Source organism: Danio rerio, chromosome 13 (assembly GCF_052040795.2).
Source record: "Danio rerio strain M-AB ecotype USA chromosome 13, GRCz13ab, whole genome shotgun sequence".
Taxonomy (NCBI): Eukaryota; Metazoa; Chordata; class Actinopteri; order Cypriniformes; family Danionidae; genus Danio; species Danio rerio.
Window position 1 is genome coordinate 18,466,024 of NC_141033.1, and position 19,140 is coordinate 18,485,163.

Consider the following 19,140-nt stretch of genomic DNA (forward strand, 5'->3'; position numbering starts at 1 on the left):
TTATACACCAGGTACAATCATTTTCACCTCCTAAACCACATTGTTTAGATAGCAAATGCATTTGCGTGTCCATAGACGTGCTAATCTGAAAGGGAGGTATTTTTAAGACACTTTGTTGATGCTTTGCTATTTTGAGGCAACTTAAATAAACCGCTCTACTGACTAACTAAAAGCTGATTTAAGTCAGTGCCATTGTAAATTAAAAAGCATGTTACGTGGATAGTCTTCTCACTTTAACCTCCCACACAAGTAATTCGTTTTCTCACTAGTTAAGCATTCAATTTTTCTGCTTACAAAACAGCAAATGCTTCATTGTGTAACCACAATTCCCTCGTAAAGCAAATAGGGGGTGATTGGTTAAATACATGTCAGCCCAAAACACACCCATAACTCATTAATAGAATAACCCTTTTTCCCCCCATTTTTTAAATAATAAAAGTTTATTAAGACAAGTCCTTAGTGCGCATGCAGTGTACTTTAGACCAGTGGTTCCCAACCTTTTTTCTTTATATATATATATATATATATATATATATATATATATATATATATATATATATATATATATATATATATATATATATATATATATATATATATATATATATATATATACTGTATGTGTGTGTATATATATATATATATATATATATATATATATATATATATATATATATATATATATATGTATATATATACTGTATGTGTGTGTACTGTGCTTTAAGCATCTTCACTGTAAGAAAAACACTTTAGCTACAGCAGTCCTTCAGTCAAGACTAGTAAGGAATTTTCTCGTTGTTTGATTAATGATAAAAACAGGCGGCAGTAGGAATATTTCTCGCTGTCTCTTTAATGGTTTCTCTTTCACGCCTTTTGATTTCACGGACCCCAGGTTGGGAACCACTGCTTTAGACCATGTGCCCTTTGTATGCATTATTTAAATGACTCATTCTTTAATACTAGTATTTACTACCATCTACTGGTGGTTTGTTAAATTTTTAAAAAATATTACTTTCCCTTGTATTAAAAATTGCATTTATTTATACAATTGTCATAAATTATAACAATACAGGATGTTGATTATAGTTTTAAGAAACAGTTCAGTAATATGTATATTTTCCCCCTAATTTCTGTTCAATGGAGAGATTTTTTTAATAAATTTTTAAACATAATAGCTTTAATAACTAATTTCTAATAACTAATTTAGTTTATCTTTGCCATGATGACAGTACGTAACATTTTACAAATTATTTTTCAAGACATTATTATTCAGCTTAATGTGCAATTTAAAGATTTAGATTAAGAAGTGAATTAAGTTAATAAGGCAAGTTAGGGTAATTAGGCACGTCAGTGTATAATGATGGTTTGTTCTGGAGACCATTAAAAAGAAATACTCCTTAAGGGTGCTAATAATATTGACCTTAATATATATATATATATATATATATATATATATATATATATATATATATATATATATATATATATATATATATATATATATATTTTATTAAAGCTGTTTTACTCTAACTAAAATAAAACAAATAACACTTTCTCCAGAAGAAAAATATTGTATTATATACTGTACAAATTTCCTTGCTTACATAATATGGGAAATGTTGAAAAAGAAAAAAATTCCCAAGAGGGCTAATAATTTTGACTTAACTTTACTATATGTCATTGAACTGTGCGTGTTTTTAAAGGCTACAAAGTCTTGATCATATCAAACCCCCCTTTAAAACATTTGGAAAATTGAAACATAATACTATTTACTGTTTGATTAAATGTTGGTGTTCTGTATATGCGTTGTGTGATGGGTTTAAATGCAGCTAAATTAACTAAACTGCCGGACCCCCTGTCCCCACACTGTTAAGCAAACTATGATTGATCTTAATTAAATCTGCTTCTATAGAGACCGTTAAAGACCTTGGCACATAAGTGAACCTTGGCTATCTCATTCCTTGGACTTTGATTAAAGCAACAGAGAATGTGTTATGCCAAGACCCTGTTCTGGGAAATAGAAATTAATCTTCAGAATGTAGTGTAGGAGAGTATTGTCAAACACAAGGGTTGCATATGAGGCTGTTTATACTGCACTAGCTGCCTTCATCCCTGCAATTAATTAATAACAGGTACTTGACTTGGAGATGGAGATGTTTTTTAAGTTTGAGTAGAGGTAGAGTAGGCAGCAATTACAGTGTCTTTTCAGAGGTACACTTGTGTAAATTATGAAGGGTATGTACATGAGTAGAGCAGTTTTATTGTTATTTTTGGGCTGTTAAAATTATGTGCCTCATTTATTTGCTTTTTTCTGATCATGGTCTGTCTGAAAATTACCTACCTAAAAAAATAATAAAAGTTATAAAGGCTATTGCAAGGTTTAAGTGTTGTAAGTAAACTATTGTGAGTTTTTCTAGATAATGTTCTTTAAGATTTTCAACTTGTTCAACCTATTGATGTTTCCATTGTCACATTTCTTTATTATCAAATTTAAAAACAGTTTTGCTTCTTTAAAGGGCTCCTGTTTTGCCCATTTTACAAGATTTTACAAGCCTTTGGTGTCTCCAGATTGTGTTTGTAAAGTTTCTGCTCAAAATACACATCATATTATTTATTGTAGCCTCCAGAATTTGCCCATTTCTGTGTCTGAGTACAGTGTAGCTGTTCTTATAGCCTGTGGCTTTAAATGCAAATGAGCTGCTTCTCCCCACCAACCAATCTCACAATGCGCAAAACGCCAGGCGCAAAAGCATCATTTAAAAAAATGCCTCTGCTATTTTTATTTATTTTTTTTTTTTGACGTGCCGCATTAAAACCTTCTCCACCAATCAGGTTGGCACTTTTGTTCACATGCACGGAGCTGCTGAAGTTAAAGTAAACATCACTTGGAGGCGCTCAAGTGCAAAACTGTCAATGCGAGCGCACATTAAAGAAAATGCCCAGAGGCGAAATTAACGTGGATTTGCTTATTGCTCTGTGAACAATAATCATTTCTTCATCGCTAGAGCAGGAGCTGCTGCTTGAATCATCTATGCTTGTTTGAGTCACCAGTAACTTTATCAACAAGAGTGGGAACTTCCTCTCTTCCTCTTCTTCTGTGTTACAAGCGGGTGTCGAAAGCTTAAAGTTGTCTAGCGTCATCTACTGTCAAGGAGTGATTTTGCATAATCTTATGCTTGACGGCAGTGAAAATCGCTTGGGTTTGAATGCGAAAAAACATCTCGTAAAACGCTGACAATAAACGCAAACGAAAAGTGTCTCGGTGTGTAGTAGCCTTTAAGCTGTAAAGTAGTGTCTTGAAATACATCCAGTAAAATGTTATTTACTGTCATCATGGCTAAGATAATATAAATGAGTTATTAGAAATGAGTTATTAAAACTATTATATTTAGACGTGTATTGAAAAAAATATTTTCTCCGTTAAACAGAAATTGGGGGAAAAATAAATTGGGGGGGGATAATTCAGATGAGTCTGATGATGAGTCTCGCACAAATGCCATTAGCGGTACACACACAGACTCGTTAATATTTATTGAGACCATGTGGCCGTGGTGATTATATCAGTTAAGAATTACAATAAAATTTTACAGTCTTTATTACAAACATGCTCTATTTTAAAAACATTTTAAACTTATAGAAGTCACAGAGATTTGTAAAAAAACATTTTTTTCAAGTTTATTTGCAAAATAATTTTTGATTTGAATATATGTTATTATAGAAACATGGCGTCTGTCAGTCGGTGGACAGGGAAAACCACACTCTTACGTCACGTTGCAGTGGACCTCATAATCACTGGGATTTAGGTCCTATTCTAACGTCAGAAAACTTAAAAAAAAGAGACTTGTTGGGTTTATAACACTCCAATATGACTGTAGACACTATACATACAGACAGTTCTGTCCAAACAGCTTACATTCATTCATTTATTTTCTTTTCCGCTTAGTCCCTTTATTAATCCAGAGACGCCACAGCGGAATGAACCGCCAACATGTTTTACGCAGCGGATGCCCTTCCAGCTGCCATCACTGGGATACAGACAATTTAGCGTTCCCAATTCACCTATACTACATGTCTTTTGACTTGTGGGGGGAACCGGAGCACCCGGAGGAAACCCAAGCGAACACGGGGAGAACATGCAAACTCCACAAAGAAATGCCAACTGACCCAGCTGAGGCTCGAACCAGCGACCTCCTTGCTGTGAGGCAAATGTGCTACCCACTGCGCCACGGTTTTGCCCCAAACAGCTTTTCAAAAGTGGATTTTCATCATAGGTGCCTTTTGACATTTTTTAAAAGTTTTTTTTTTTAATTTATGAAAATTTTAAAAGAACATTTTTTTTTTCAGTTCAAAGAAAACCTTTGTAGCAGTGCAAAAATATGTTGTTGCATGTATCTTTGCTGAGTAGTATTGCAGAATTAAAAAAAAAAAATCTCTACATTTTTACCTATTTAAAGTATTGAGCGTTACACTGCCATTGTTAATACGGTCATTGTCCTGCTGTCACCTGTAATTTGATGGTGGCTGCAATTTCCTATTTATAGATGGACTGTATGCACTGTAGAAAAAGTCATGACAACACATATTTTTTGTTATGTTATTTTTACTCATTTCAATAAGTTTTTTAGTTATACATGCTTAAACTTAATATGTTTTGTCAGTTTGACTGACAAGTTGAGATTACATAAGCAGTTTAGTTAATTCAACAAAAAAATTGGCAGCAGTAAGTTTTTTATTTTATTATTATTATTTTTTTTAACAGTGTGTCACGTAACATTTTAGGAGTGGTGCGGATAATGAAAAGATTGTACAATAAATTCACAGATAAGTACAATACAATAGTTCATTTGACAATGTCATTGAATTGCCACCTGCCTTTAAACAAACCTCTAAGTTGAAGTTACGGAGTACCATTTTTATAACAGGGACCTAAATACATAAAAAAACTCGGAAATTACTGTTGCTAATATCAATTGCTAATTGCTAATGCAATTGTTGAGTATTCTACTCATTGCACAATTTTCAATATGTCTGTTGTTCTGATCTGCTCTACATACACATAATAATTAATGCATACATACACATAAAAAACCCTGTACACCTTTTTGAAAAGTTTAAAAGGATATTTTAAACAATTTTTAAAGACTAAAAAATAAAAATTTATTAGACCTAAAAGGTTTTTAGGTTGCAGATATCCTTGTTTTCATGCTATACTCTCCAAATTTTGCTGTTCCTGATTAAGTTGTTTTATTAAAAATAAACATACAATCATAAGTGAAATGTTTGTGGTATTTTGACCACTGATCTACAATATGTCCCTGAATTGCATCTCAAAGATCTGCGCACACTGTCTTAAAATATCAATGTTTGTAGTCCATCTTCGAGTGTAGATAATACTATAAGTTCCACTGCCATCTAGTGGTGTCATTCAGTATTGTGCTACAGAACATGGATGACTTGAATTTACAAAACTAGAAGCTTGTCAGTGAAGCATATGAGTTGCATGACCCGAGGAAGGGAAATCAGTGAAGGAAACTAATTTACGCTTTAAGCCTCTTTCATGTATAGAGCCCTTTCTCACGTGGCAAGACTCGCACAGATGCATTCTGGGAGAAGGCAGTGACACGTAATCCCGGCAGCCCTTTATCCCCTTTTACACATGTTCAGTATTCCCTGATTGAGAAAAAGCACCAGTGGTCTGTGAGCGTAACACGTGATGGTCTGTCGCTCTGTAAGGCTGCAGATGTGAATGAAAGAGTCTGAATGAGCATCTGTCTATGCTACACATGTCCATTAAGCCTGCTTCAGTGAACAGCGCTGGCCTACTCTCCTGAATCCTGCTCCTACAGCCGTCTGTGCCACAGTCCAGAAACATGCTAGCAGGTTCACTAAAGGTTCATGGGTAAAGACTGTAAATGTATAAATCCGCAGATCTATACATACTGGGTATGTGGCTGAATGTGGTGGTAAAAATCCAACTGGGCTGCCCTCTGTTTGTGGCTTGATTTGGCCATTAATATAACAGAAGGGGACAATATAGAATGACATAAAATGCCATTCAGTTTACAATAAGGTAACACTGTAGTATAATGGTCCATTAAATAATGTATTTATTAACATTAAGTATGAATGAATAATGGGCGAGGCAGTGGCGCAGTAGGTAGTGCTGTCGCTTCACAGCAAGAAGGTTGCTGGGTCGCTGGTTCGAGCCTCAGTTCGGTTGGCGTTTCTGTGTGAAGTTTGCATGTTCTCCCTGCGTTCGCGTGGGTTTTCTCCGGGTGCTCCGGTTTCCCTCACAGTCCAAAGACATGTGGTACAGGTTGATTGGGTAGGCTAAAATATCCGTAGTGTATAAGTGTGTGTGTGGATGTTTCCCAGGGATGGGTTGCGGCTGGAAGGGCATCCACTGCGTAAAAACTTGCTGGATAAGTTGGCGGTTCATTCCGCTGTGGCGACCCAGGATTAATAAAGGGACTAAGCCGACAAGAAAATAAATGAATGAATGAATGAATAGTCTTGTAAAGCATTTATTAATCAAAGTTCAACCTTTACTAATGCATGATTAAAATCCAAAGTTGTGCCTGTTAACATTCGATAACGCACTGTGAATTATTATGAACTAACATGAACTAATGATATTTATTCATTTATGTTCTTAGAGCGGTTTGGCACATTAGTGAAAAAGTGACTATAGATAGTGAAGTGCACAGTTTTTCAAAAAACTGCACACATTTAATTTTATTTATTTATTTTGCAACTTTATGGAAGAAAAGTATTCAAATGAATCCTGGAACATAATAGAAAGTGCACATTTATTTGAATAATGATGTTTAGACTATTGCACTTAATGGCAGTTTGTTTTGTTTTTGTTTTTTGAAGTACTAAAGCAGATTCCTCATTTCAAATCTAAATGAAAACTCTTTTGCAATTTTGATTTGATGCTACATGTAATGGGACACATCGTCTTTGACCAACCAACAGTACAATTTATAGAAGGATATTTAAAGAAATAATTTAATGTGATTTACATATTTTTGAGTTAGTCATATTACTGGTATATGTGCCAATATTGATTATTTAACTCCCCCCAAAAACTGTCTTACTGCATTAGAGGTGATAATTCAATGACAGAATTTAAATTTTAGCTGAACCATCACTTTATAGATCTGAAAAGCAGAAAGCTCTCCAGATTTTGGAGTAGGTTTTGATGTATCTGTTGCAGATGCAAGAGAATGCAGGAGAGCAACGCTACATGAAATTATCAGGAACACAACTTTGAAGTACAGTGAATACAGATGAGCTCAACAGCAGGATTGCAGCACTTCATTTAGAAAGCAATTATTGGCATGAAATATATTATCTTTTATAGTCCAACTCAACAATCCTACTGCACGGCGTTATAGCAGTCTGTTCAAACACACACACACACACACACACACACACACACACACACACACACACACACACACACACACACACACACACACACACACACACACACACACACACACACAAACACACACAACATGATAGAACTGCAAGTACAATCGCTGTTATTAATTCATTTTTTTTTTCATTTTAGCAGATCTAAATCTCTAGAAGGTTTTGCTGTATACAAAAGCTTGTCACCTCACTTAGACAGGGGGTCAGAGTGAAGATTCGAGCGTGGGCGTTTAATACTGAAAAGATCAGAACAAATACGTCAGAGATTGAAGCTGCAATCAAATTTTGATCCACTGACAGGTGTTGCTGTCTAGGCTTGAATGGTCCTTAGTGTTGTTCAACAGACACATTCCGGTGCTAGCATCTCCCGTTTTTGGATTGTTTTGATCCAGAGCTTGTGTTTCTGGAGCTTTAAAGGAGAAAGAATCATGATCTCCAGCAAGCTGCTAGTGTTTCGGGGCCCACGGGGTGCTTTGGTCACTGAAACTGTTCAAGAGAGCCGTCGACGCAAGAAGTCATGCGGTGACCTGTTTCAGAATGGTTACCGTGTGAAGACTGGAGATGGCAAAGATGGTGATAGCCAGAACTCTCTTTTTTATTTCCTTCATGTCCTGTCTAACTGGGGTAAGACCGTTTTATAGAGACACTTATTTTGATTATGAATTGGTTTGCAGTAACTGCAACGTTAGCATAAAGCAAGAATAACAGTACAGATATTAAAAAGGGAAAAAGTATATGTTTCGATTCTGAATTGATTTTTAATAACTGCATTTTTTTTCTCGATATTTCTGTATTTTGTCATTTGAGGGTGTTATTGTTACCGATTATGGATATGGTGAGACAAGAAGTATTTTTTTTTATAATTTATATAACTTTTAAATAACGAATACCTATAAAATGCAAGTCTAAAAAAATTACATTTCTGAACATAAAATGTCAAAATATTAATCAAATAAGGATCCACCCTCAGACATTTGTCATTTACTGTAATGATCTGCACTTTACCATATTTAAACATATAAAAATGGTAGAAAACAAAAATAAAATAATATGATAGGTATTGGCTTTGTATCATTGATTTACTTAATTAATGGAATAACCAGGGGATTTTTGTTGATGAAGCAGCACTCTTCTTTGTGGAGACCTCATCTATATGTCATAATTAGGGTGGGAATTCTGGCATCTGATATTTAGAGTTAAGAATCTGACACTTGTTCAACTTTTTTTCTTCTCAGTTGTCTTTAAATACATTCAAAAAAGTACTTTTGCTGCTTGCAAAAGTTAAGTTTTGCTGCTTTCTTAAGTTGTTAAGTGCTGGTAGTTTAAGTTGTTTTAGTTATCATTCTACCTATTGTTTTTTTGAGACAACTGAATTGTTTTATGTTCAATCACTTACATTTTTTTCAATTATTAAAGGTGCTTTATGTAAGTTTTGACTGCTCTAAAGCATAAAAATATCATAATATGTTTGTAGATTTTTCAGAAGCATGCCAAGTGAACATGCTTGTTTATCTGAAAAGCAGTGCTGAAGTCAGATATTCTGCTTTGAAAATGTATTTTCTGTGCCGGAAGGCTGGCTTTGTTTTGGTAATTTTTACCTGCCTAATGCCAGTTCAGCCAGTAAAATTTCAGCACCCAGGGTTGCCTTGATGAAAAACCATGTATTTTATTTATTCAGAAAGGCTCTGAAAGCATGTGCCTGTGACCAAAATGCGACCTTAAGTGAACAGTAGCAGATTCCTTAGGTGAGAAACATTAGGTGAGCAGGCTACATTGCAACCGCGTGTCCTAACAAGATACTTTATGACTAGATACATAGTGATAAGCAATTTGGGCAGTTTGCCAAATATCACCAGACGACAACATGACACCTGAATACAGCCATTCAGAAGCACAGAATATGCACTCACAACATGGTAAGGTTTATAATCTATTTAATATATATTAACCCTCTTTAAATAACGTTAAATGTACATGCTGAACCACTTATATGTGTTTAGTTCTAAAGTTTCAAGTGGTTTATTTTATTTTCAAGATCTGAGGTGAACTATTTGCTGCTGCTTTCAGTAATTGGCAATAAATGTCATGTAAAATGGCAGTCAAACTCACATTGTTAACATTTAACACTGAATAAAGCACATGAGGTTTACTTGAGGTGATCATTGTCATAGTTTTCTGTTGTTCACCTGTGAGAAATAGAAGCCTATTCTAATATATCAATTTGAGATGTTTGTCAGGACAAAAACTCCTTTTAATATGGAAAATATTCTTTCTACCGCGTGCGGTTACTTTTATTTAGAACATGGTTTAAATCACTCGCTCCTGTCCTTAATCTGGCAACCTGGGCATGCATTTGTTTTGATCCAGACGTGCAATACCTAGTTCAACCACTGGGTGTCAAACTTACATACTAAACCAGGGGCACCAACATGGTGCCCGCGGGCACCAGGTAGCCCGCGAGGATCACGTGTTTCCCGCAGGCCTGTTCTAAAAATAGCTCATTATAGCGCTACTTACCAGTAAGCTTCATCTAATATAGAAGTAATCATTTAAAAATGTAAATATTTGCAAAGATATATAAAAATAAAGTGTTGCACATTGATACATTAAATACAGGGTATTTCCTACCCTGTTAAATCATTGTTGATAACTTTTGTAAGAATCATTAACATGATCAGTGGCTTCACATGGATGAATATCATTAATTATTACCAAAAACATAAAGTATAATTAAAAGTAAATTGAGCAAATTTGTTATTTGAGAAGTGTTTATCAAACTGGTAGCCCTCCACATTAATCGGTACCCAAGAAGTAGCACTCAGTTTCATAAAGGTTGGTGACCCCTGTACTAAACCTTTAAGTTAATTGATTTATGTTGGGACAACATAAGGGAATTGTGTGGAAATCAGCATTTTTAACAGTGTATACACAAGCCTAAGTTCGATTTATAGTATTCATCTGCATATATATATATATATACATTTTGGACTTGTAGAACTGATAAGTGGAGTCATAAGCAATGTGACAATCAAAGGAAGCTTTACAGGGAGCATCAGAACAACAAAAGAAAATGCTTATTATATATTTTTTGTAATTAAATTAATAATACAAATTGCAATACTACGATTAATGGTAAAATAGGTCATCTGTTCTTTTTTGACAAAATGTCAGTGCAATGAGTGCATATCAAATATATTTATGTAAAAATGAAATCTATCTGTCTGTTTGTCTTTCTTTCTGTTAGACTTCAAATTTGGTACAACAATTTCATCTAACAAAATAGTGTTTTGTGTGTCAGTACTGTAAGTGTAATGCTAGGATGTAAGACTCAAAGCAGAGCAGAAAGAATGTTTATGTAAGAAGTGTGTTGAAGCAGGTGATACTGTTCTCTAATCTGCTTCCTGATGCGCTCATTTCTACACCCACATCACACACAAACCACCCACCCACCCAGGTGCAAGTGTTCTGTAGCCGTTCTCCTCTGTCATACATACTGAAGATATATGCATATAATACATAAGCAGTATATTACATCAAAAACGATTATTTCACATGATTTATTAAATTTGAAATCAAGGACAGGTGGGGGATTAAACATATATATTATTACTTTTTCTAAATTCTCATTACTGTAATGGAAACAAAATCCTGTTACTGTATTGTGAGGGGGAAAAGTATTTATTCATCATCATAATGGGTGGTATTGCTTTTAAAATAAGGCAAGAACATGTTTTATATGATGTCTGAATGGTCATTATGGATTTTGAAATCATAATCTTGCATTTTCAAGTTAGTTTGAAATTAAAAATGACCATTCTGATTCTAGTAATGTAATATGTAGACATTATGCAAGAAATATTTAAATGTCTTCCTGGACAAGCCAGAGTTTAAAGCGGAGCGCACATTTCATGAAACATAGCTCCCAAAACAAGCTTGCCAGCTTGCATGCTATTTCAGGCCGAAAATTCAAAGTAGCATGTAAACAATATACGGAGCATGTCACAGGTTGTCATTGTCCAAAATGAACCATATGATGTGACTATTAAACCAACATTGCAATATAATTCCAATATTGATTCAGGATTTCAAAAAGTTTTGATTCAGCATTTGTTTTTACCCCTGTCACTCTCTCATGTGCACATGAACGTGGCATGTGAGGACGTGCAAATGACGGCTGTGCAGATGTACAAATCTACATTTGTTGACAGACATTTTGGGCTTCTTAGCAAAACCATGAATTATGATATTTTAATTGGATAAAACAATTTTTAGTCTTATGCCTTACGCAAAATATAAAAATACTTATAAATACATTTAGATAATTAACCTAAATCATTAATATTGGAATGTAAGGAGACTTTCAACCAGCACAATAAAAATGTTTCTGAAGACAATCACCCACTGCACATTGCACTTGTGAAAGCAATGATAACAGAAAACATACATGCCACACGTCTAGCAACACCCTATTCCCTAATACAGTATTTCTCAAACTTTTTTCACCAAGCACTACCTCAAAAATAAATTGTCTCTCCAGGTACCTCCATAATGACCAATATTGAAATACAGTACTGTAGTAGGCCTAGTTAAGCAGCTTCAGCACTGCACAGTTCAAAAACAAGGCAGAATAATTACTATTATTATGAATATTCATTATTATCAGCCACTTTAAACATTATAAATAATTTGAACATTAACACTGCACTATGCTTACAGGTAAAATTTAAATAAAAGGTCAACATTCAAACTAAAATGTGCTTAACTAAAAGTAAAAAGAAAACTGTTATTTAAATGTAAAGTATTATCATAAAGTAGCCTATTCATCAAAACTGGAAATGTATATGTCATCATATTCATATATAAACAATTTTTGGATGAATTTTGAAATATATGTGGCATCTAAATATGACTTATTTGCATATCTTTGAAATCTAAACATTAACTTGTTTTTAAAATATATGAATTGGGTTTACATATTTACATTTACATTAGAAATTAGATCTGCTTACTCTGCATTAGAGTGGGCTTTGTGTCAGAAAAGCAAGTGACCTGTCAACATTTGATTTAAAAAACGGGATACACCCCCACCAACCATTACAATTATGGGGAGGAGATTAGCTTCAAATGATAGAATACATAAACAATAGTAAATTTAAATTAAAACAAAAGAATTAGCCTATTAAAATCAATTTACTGATCATATCGCTTAGGGTTAAAAGTGTTCTTTTTTTTTACTTTAATTATTCAGTGATTCCACCACGTACCACTAGAAGGATGCCTGCGTAACACTAGTGGTATGCGTACCACAGTTTGCACAGTTTGAGAACCACTGGCCAAATATCTCTGTGTTGAAAAATGTGTGCAACAATACATACATTACCAATCATGTCAATTATAATGTATTAGGACTGCACGATATATCATTTCAGCATCAATATCGCAATGTGCGCATCTGCAATAGTCACATCGCAAGATACGCAAAGTTGTGTCTGAATTGTGTATTCAATTACTGTATATATGCAACAACAAAAAAATTAATTACTTGTTGCTAGTCAAGTAGTCCACATTTCACAGCAAAAACAAGATAATTTTACTTGTTTTAAGGAAAAACTCTATTTAAACTCTTATTTAAACACTTATTTTAAAGACTAATTATTATTTCTTTTTAAGTTGGAAACAAAACTAAGATTTTTAAAATATTTTTTTTAATATTTGGACTTGGAACATGAAAAAGCAAAAAAAACAAAAACAAAAAAAAAGCAAAAACAAAAAACTCATTATTCAATTTCTGTACCTGAATACTGTTAGACTCCCCTGAAAACAATAGTGCTATTAGTGCCAAATAGAGCTGTTCAAATTATTTTTCAAAAATGTATTCATATAGCAAAATGTATTGCAGAATCGAAAAATATTGCATCATCAGATTTTTCCTATATCAAGCAGCCCTATCATGGATTATAGTGTTTCACATACTAATATTATCGACTTATCAAAGGGTTTTTATTAGAGCTGGGCAAAGATTAATTGCAATAATAAAAGTTTGTTTTGATACAATCTATGTTTGTGTATTATATATTTTTATGATGTATATGTGATACATACATAGAAACAAAACCATACAAAACCATTTCTTTACATAGATATAAAAATTTATATATAATTTATATCATATATATTTAATAACGCAATTAACGCAGTTGCAGGGTTTTTTTTTTCCTGTTGTGGTCGATGTGTGTTCAACATGCAAAGAAATATGGATAAGATGAAGGAAGCACTTCTTGAAGGCAATTTTCAGTATAAAACAATTAATGTCACATCACCAGGCTCTTCAGAGTTTTGTGCAATTTTTTGTCATTTTTAACTTTCGACTTCTGTTTTAATGGAATTTGATACCGCATGGCAAACGGAAAGAAAACCTCTGCATATATAAAGTTACTAAATATAAATAGTTTCTCAAATATATACATGCATGTGTGTGATATATATATATATATATATATATATATATATATATATATATATATATATATATACAGTACACACAGTACAAAACAAACTTTTAATTAGAAAGTAATTTATTGCGATTAACTTTTGCCCAGCACTATTGTTATTACTAAGAATTTTTTATACCAATAAAGCCCTTTCTCTTAAAGAACATCTGAAATATGTTATGTGAACAGTGTATATGTATATTAAATGAAAGATGTTGATACCAATGGTATTTTAGAGTTAGCAAGTATTTGTGCCTCTTTAAGCAGTATAATGTAGAATCCAATATGCAGTAATCTGGAAATTTCTATTTGAATTATTCTCGTCTTCTTTTCTCTTCTCTTTCAGGTCTGAGGTTTCTAAGAGCCTTGAGATTGATACAGTTCTCAGAAATTTTACAGTTTTTGAATATCTTAAAAACAAGGTAAGGCCGAAAGCATACTCACTCTCAGTTTCTAAAGCTCCACTTGGCTGGCATCCACACACACGCGGTCTCTACAGCTTTTTTTTTTTTTTTGCTTGGGTCTGTGGTTTTGAACCAGAAGTCTGCAGGGCTCGTAGCTGAGCAGAATGTTTGACTTTAATCCCGCAATGTGTGCATTTAGTGTGCTGTAGGTAAGAGAACAGGCCTGATGAATGCAGGAGTGTGAAGCAGACAGGCCTCTGATTGATTCCTCCTCCAGCAGGCTGTCACACACATGACAGATGAGCGCCTCCTGACACCTCACTGCTATTTCGTAAATATGTCAATGAATCAGAAAGGTAGTGGGGGAAAAAGCAGTCAGCACCCAACTCAGTGGTTGTAAAACTGCTGGACATTTCATTTATTTTAGCTGCCATCTTGTTTTTCTTTTTTTTTTTTTTTTCCAATTGGAGGAAATTGCTCAGGTATATCACACCGAACTGACACAACTGTCAACACGACGTAACATTTCCACCACTCTGTTTTCTCTCATTGGCTGCTGAAGTAGGGATGCTCACATTGACGGTGATTTGTAGTGACCGGAAGTCATTCGTTTTCAGCGTGAGTGGTGATTTGAGGTGACGTGAGCGACAGAGAGTGTTGATGATGTGACAGACTTGACTTCCTATTTACACAAAACACAGTGACGTAATGGATAACCAAAGTCAAGTAGAGACTTTAGGGATGTTTGAGACTAGTTATCTTTTTTTTAAATAGTAACAATTACACTATCACATAATGTCATTAACTGCATCATACAGTACATATAGGTGTTTTAACCTGATTATTTAAAACACAGACTAATAAAAAATCCACATGTGTGTGCATACAGTTCTGAACAATATCTTAAAATCTCTACAAACATCAGACTAGGCTGTTTAGAGCTGACCCCAGACCTGTGAAATAATCCATAAAGGAATAGTACACATACACACAAAGAAGAGTCTGTTTGATACTCAATGCTGAGTGTATTCTCAGCCGTCTTATCAAAACTGGTTCAATCTACATCCAAACTGGCAACTTACAAAGGAATTAACTTTAAAAGATTTAACACATAAAATGGCAAATAACTTGAGGTCTCTATGACCTCTGGCCTGACTGGATAGGTCCTGAGGAAACAAATAATTTGACATACAGAAAAAGCAATCACACACATATTATTCCAGTTTTTCTAACACTAAACACAAAAAGGATGTGTTTCTCCATCCATGGGAAAATTCACTCCCTTCACTACATAGTTTTACAGTTAGTTTTTATTTGAAGTGTAAAAACTCCCTGTTTGCATACTTGTATCTAAAACTAGCAATTAAATTTAATAAGTCTTAAATTTAATTGGACATTTTCTGAACTGTAGCCATGAAGATATACCAATGTGAAAGTAACAGAGTTCCCTATATAGTTTACAGCTGAAATTTTTTTTAATCGTCAACAAATATGTAATTATAATTGAATTTACTTTAACATACACTACCGATCAAAACTTTGGGGTCAGTAGGACTTTAAAATAAGCTTATCCGGCTCAAGAAAGCTGCATTTATTTAATAAAAAAATATGTACAAATTGCAACATTGTAAAATGTTTTTGCACTAGAAAATAACTGTTCATATACAGTTTAGCATTTAATATAATTATTTATTTCAGTGATTTTTAATGATTTTTATAACCAACAACAATTTTTATGTACTCCAAATATACCCTTAATACAAATTGACTACATGATTCATAGATTAAGTAATCTAATCATCTAGACAGCTATCTCCCTCACACAAACTAGTTTAGACTGTCTTCAGGAGGTCTGTTAAACTTTACTAGTCGTTCTAATAATGTTCATTTAAACATGAAAAACTTGTAGCACCGATCACTAGTAGAAAGCAGCAGTGTGAACGTTCAGACATGCGCCGGTCTTCCTCTTCTTGATGATTTGCTGATAACCTGTGTGTTCACCCCAGCGAGCAACGGTGTGGCTGGAAGCGGCCCGCTCGTGTGTGTGTTGGCCTCAGTAGATGACTGACTGATCTGTACGTCAGTGTGATGCGTTTCACTTTGAGAGGTGTGATGTAACTCTCGTCTCTCACAGTAATTCCATCAAGCTGGTGAACCTGTGTTCCATCTTCATAAGCACATGGCTCACTGCTGCAGGATTCATTCATCTGGTGAGTGAAAAAACACACACACGTCCCCCCCCATTCTCTCTCTCTCTTTCTCTCCATGACCCCGGAGAAACTCACAAAGAAAGGAGTGCACGTGCAGATTCGTGGGAGGAAAAAGCACACGTCTGTCCCTTTGTGCCGTATGTGGTTTGTGTTGTAGTTCATCTAAAGGTTGGGTGTTTTTGTTGTATATCTTGTGTGTGTTGTTTTGGTTTTGTTTAGTTTTTATCAGGATGTGCCAGAGGGCATCTGTGCCACTAGATGGTAGCAGAAACTCTGATTGCCTCTAAATCCTCAGTTTGGTTCCTCTCACAACTCATCCTTGTGATTTTCTGTATGGACGTTAGATGGCTGTAGAGCATTGTGTTTGGATTTGTGTGTAACAGCCTTTTTCACTCTCCGCAGGTGGAAAACTCAGGGGATCCATGGGAAAACTTCCAAAACTCTCAACCGCTCTCATATTGGGAATGTGTGTACTTATTAATGGTCACCATGTCCACGGTGGGATATGGGGACGTCTATGCAAGAACCACTCTTGGACGCCTTTTCATGGTCTTCTTCATTCTCGGTGGTCTGGTAAAATCACTTTTCCTCTTGTTGGCACTCATGCACCCCTCCTGCACTCCCCATGCAAATGCCTCGCTCCAATTTCCATATAGTAAAAAAAATACAAATATATATGTATAATAAAAAAAACAATCCTGTGTTGTCATCTTTCCACAATCTTCACATTAGCCCAAATGCTAACTCTGTTTTTACCATATTGTATATGTCCGCTGTCTTTGTAATGTCCCTGCCGTTAAGATCCATCACCCTGTTCGACCATTGCAGCCCAGTTTAAGATGAAATGTATAAATGTGTTAAATCTTGTAGATGATGTATGACAATACCACTTATTATGTTTTATGTAGAAATGTATTTTGACGATAATGTTGTTGCTATTCTCTTAAAACAGTTTTGCGGTTTCAGGAGATCCCATCCTTCTGTCTCCCTCCCCGAATTCCAACAAACACAGTGGCAGGCAGATGGCCCATAGTCCTGCTTGAGCGACACCATAGCAACAGCAGCCACAAACACTTTTATAGCAGTCATTTTAACCAAAAATATGTTAAGCTAATTGATATTATATTAAGCTGTTTATTAAATAGTGCAGTTAATAATAAGGTAATTTACTCCACTTTAAAAAAAAAATATTAAATCATCAAAATAATAGGAGTAAGAACATCTATTTGTACTATTTAAGGTACATAAAATGATTTGATTGTTTAGAGTCTCAGTTCAGTTTAAAACTGTATTATTAAAATTTCTGTAGTCTAGTTTGTTAATAGAAAATATATAATATTATTTATTGTAATGTAGATCATTTGTTATGATGAATAGTATAAAATGCATTAATGTGTATATATAAAGGGTTCAGATGCAAAAGCCTCTAAATGCCACTTCCACCAAAAATAAGATAATGACATTAAGCAAATGCTTTAGGCAAGTTGTATGTTCAACAAATATTTTAGCTTTAAGTCATCAAAACGCAACGTCGACACATTCAAAAATAACTTTGCAAACAAACAAAAGCCTCTAAATGCCACTTGCATTTGACAGTAAAAGCTGATGTGTCACGAAAACCAATCAGAAGGTGCAAATCGAATCATATGTTTTCAATGTAATGGCACGCTGATATGCCGGCTGTTATAAGGAGACTGTTTTATCAAGCTTTTGCTTTAGATTTTAAAGTATAGAGTTTGATGTATTGGATGAGCCTGTCAGACTGTTAGTGAATGGCAAATGAAAACATATCCTACCTTACTCTATTTTTACAAAAGATACAGTTAAGATGCTGTTCTTTTACTCCACATGGATGCTATGAGGATAAACAAAAGATGAAAATGAGACAAAGACCTTGAGTATGGTGTGAATAAATGAATGACAGCTTCTAAAATGTCTGAGAGAAATCCTACACAGCCTACCTTGTGTTTTATTTGCTAAAGTAAGCTATTTAAAAAAATAAATGTGTATACAACTATACATTATTAATATTACTTCATATTACCTATAGGCCTAAGAAGCTTTTATACACAATGCAAAGATATTGATGTTCGCAATGTTTTTACACTACATTATATGAATCTAACAAGCTTAGTTTACAATGTTTACATTGTTCTACTTACATTAAATCTAAATTCCAAATATCAGAAATGACAACAGATTGTAAAGATTTAATTAATGTCAGTTTTAATGTTATTGATTAATGCACTTGACAGGTTTCATTAATTCTTTTTTCTTCTGCTTACTCCTTGGTTTACCACAGCGGAATGAACTGCCACTTGACAGATTTATATATTTAAATTTTAGGTGTTTTATGTTTGGTTTAATCATTTCTTATTGCATCTTTAGTTATGTTTCTACTAAGTACACTGTCTTAACGCAATAGGTGGATTTAGAGGTTTTTGCAAAAAAAAAAAAAAAGCAGAAGTGGATTTAGCTGGTTTAGACGCAAAAGAAAATCTACTTTGTGAAAAACCAAAGTATTGTATAAACTGGCATTTTTGAAGAAAAAGTTACTTTATTTACTAGCTAATAACCTTATCATTATATATAAAA

General features: G+C 34.0%; 1 protein-coding gene across 33 annotated transcripts in view; it reads left to right on the top strand.

Annotated features, from left to right (window-relative positions):
- Positions 1–19,140, top strand: part of kcnma1a (potassium large conductance calcium-activated channel, subfamily M, alpha member 1a) — a 368,217-nt gene that overhangs the window by 221,579 nt on the left and 127,498 nt on the right. For all 33 annotated transcript variants that reach the window (XM_087278365.1, XM_087278370.1, XM_087278341.1 and 30 more), the window contains exons 6-8: positions 14,278–14,353; positions 16,470–16,545; positions 16,948–17,118. Coding sequence is in view for 31 of the 33 variants with exons in the window: in XM_087278341.1 (XP_087134467.1) it covers positions 14,278–14,353; positions 16,470–16,545; positions 16,948–17,118 (323 nt within the window). In the remaining 2 variants the exon portion in view is untranslated. The remainder of the gene's footprint in view (positions 1–14,277; positions 14,354–16,469; positions 16,546–16,947; positions 17,119–19,140) is intronic.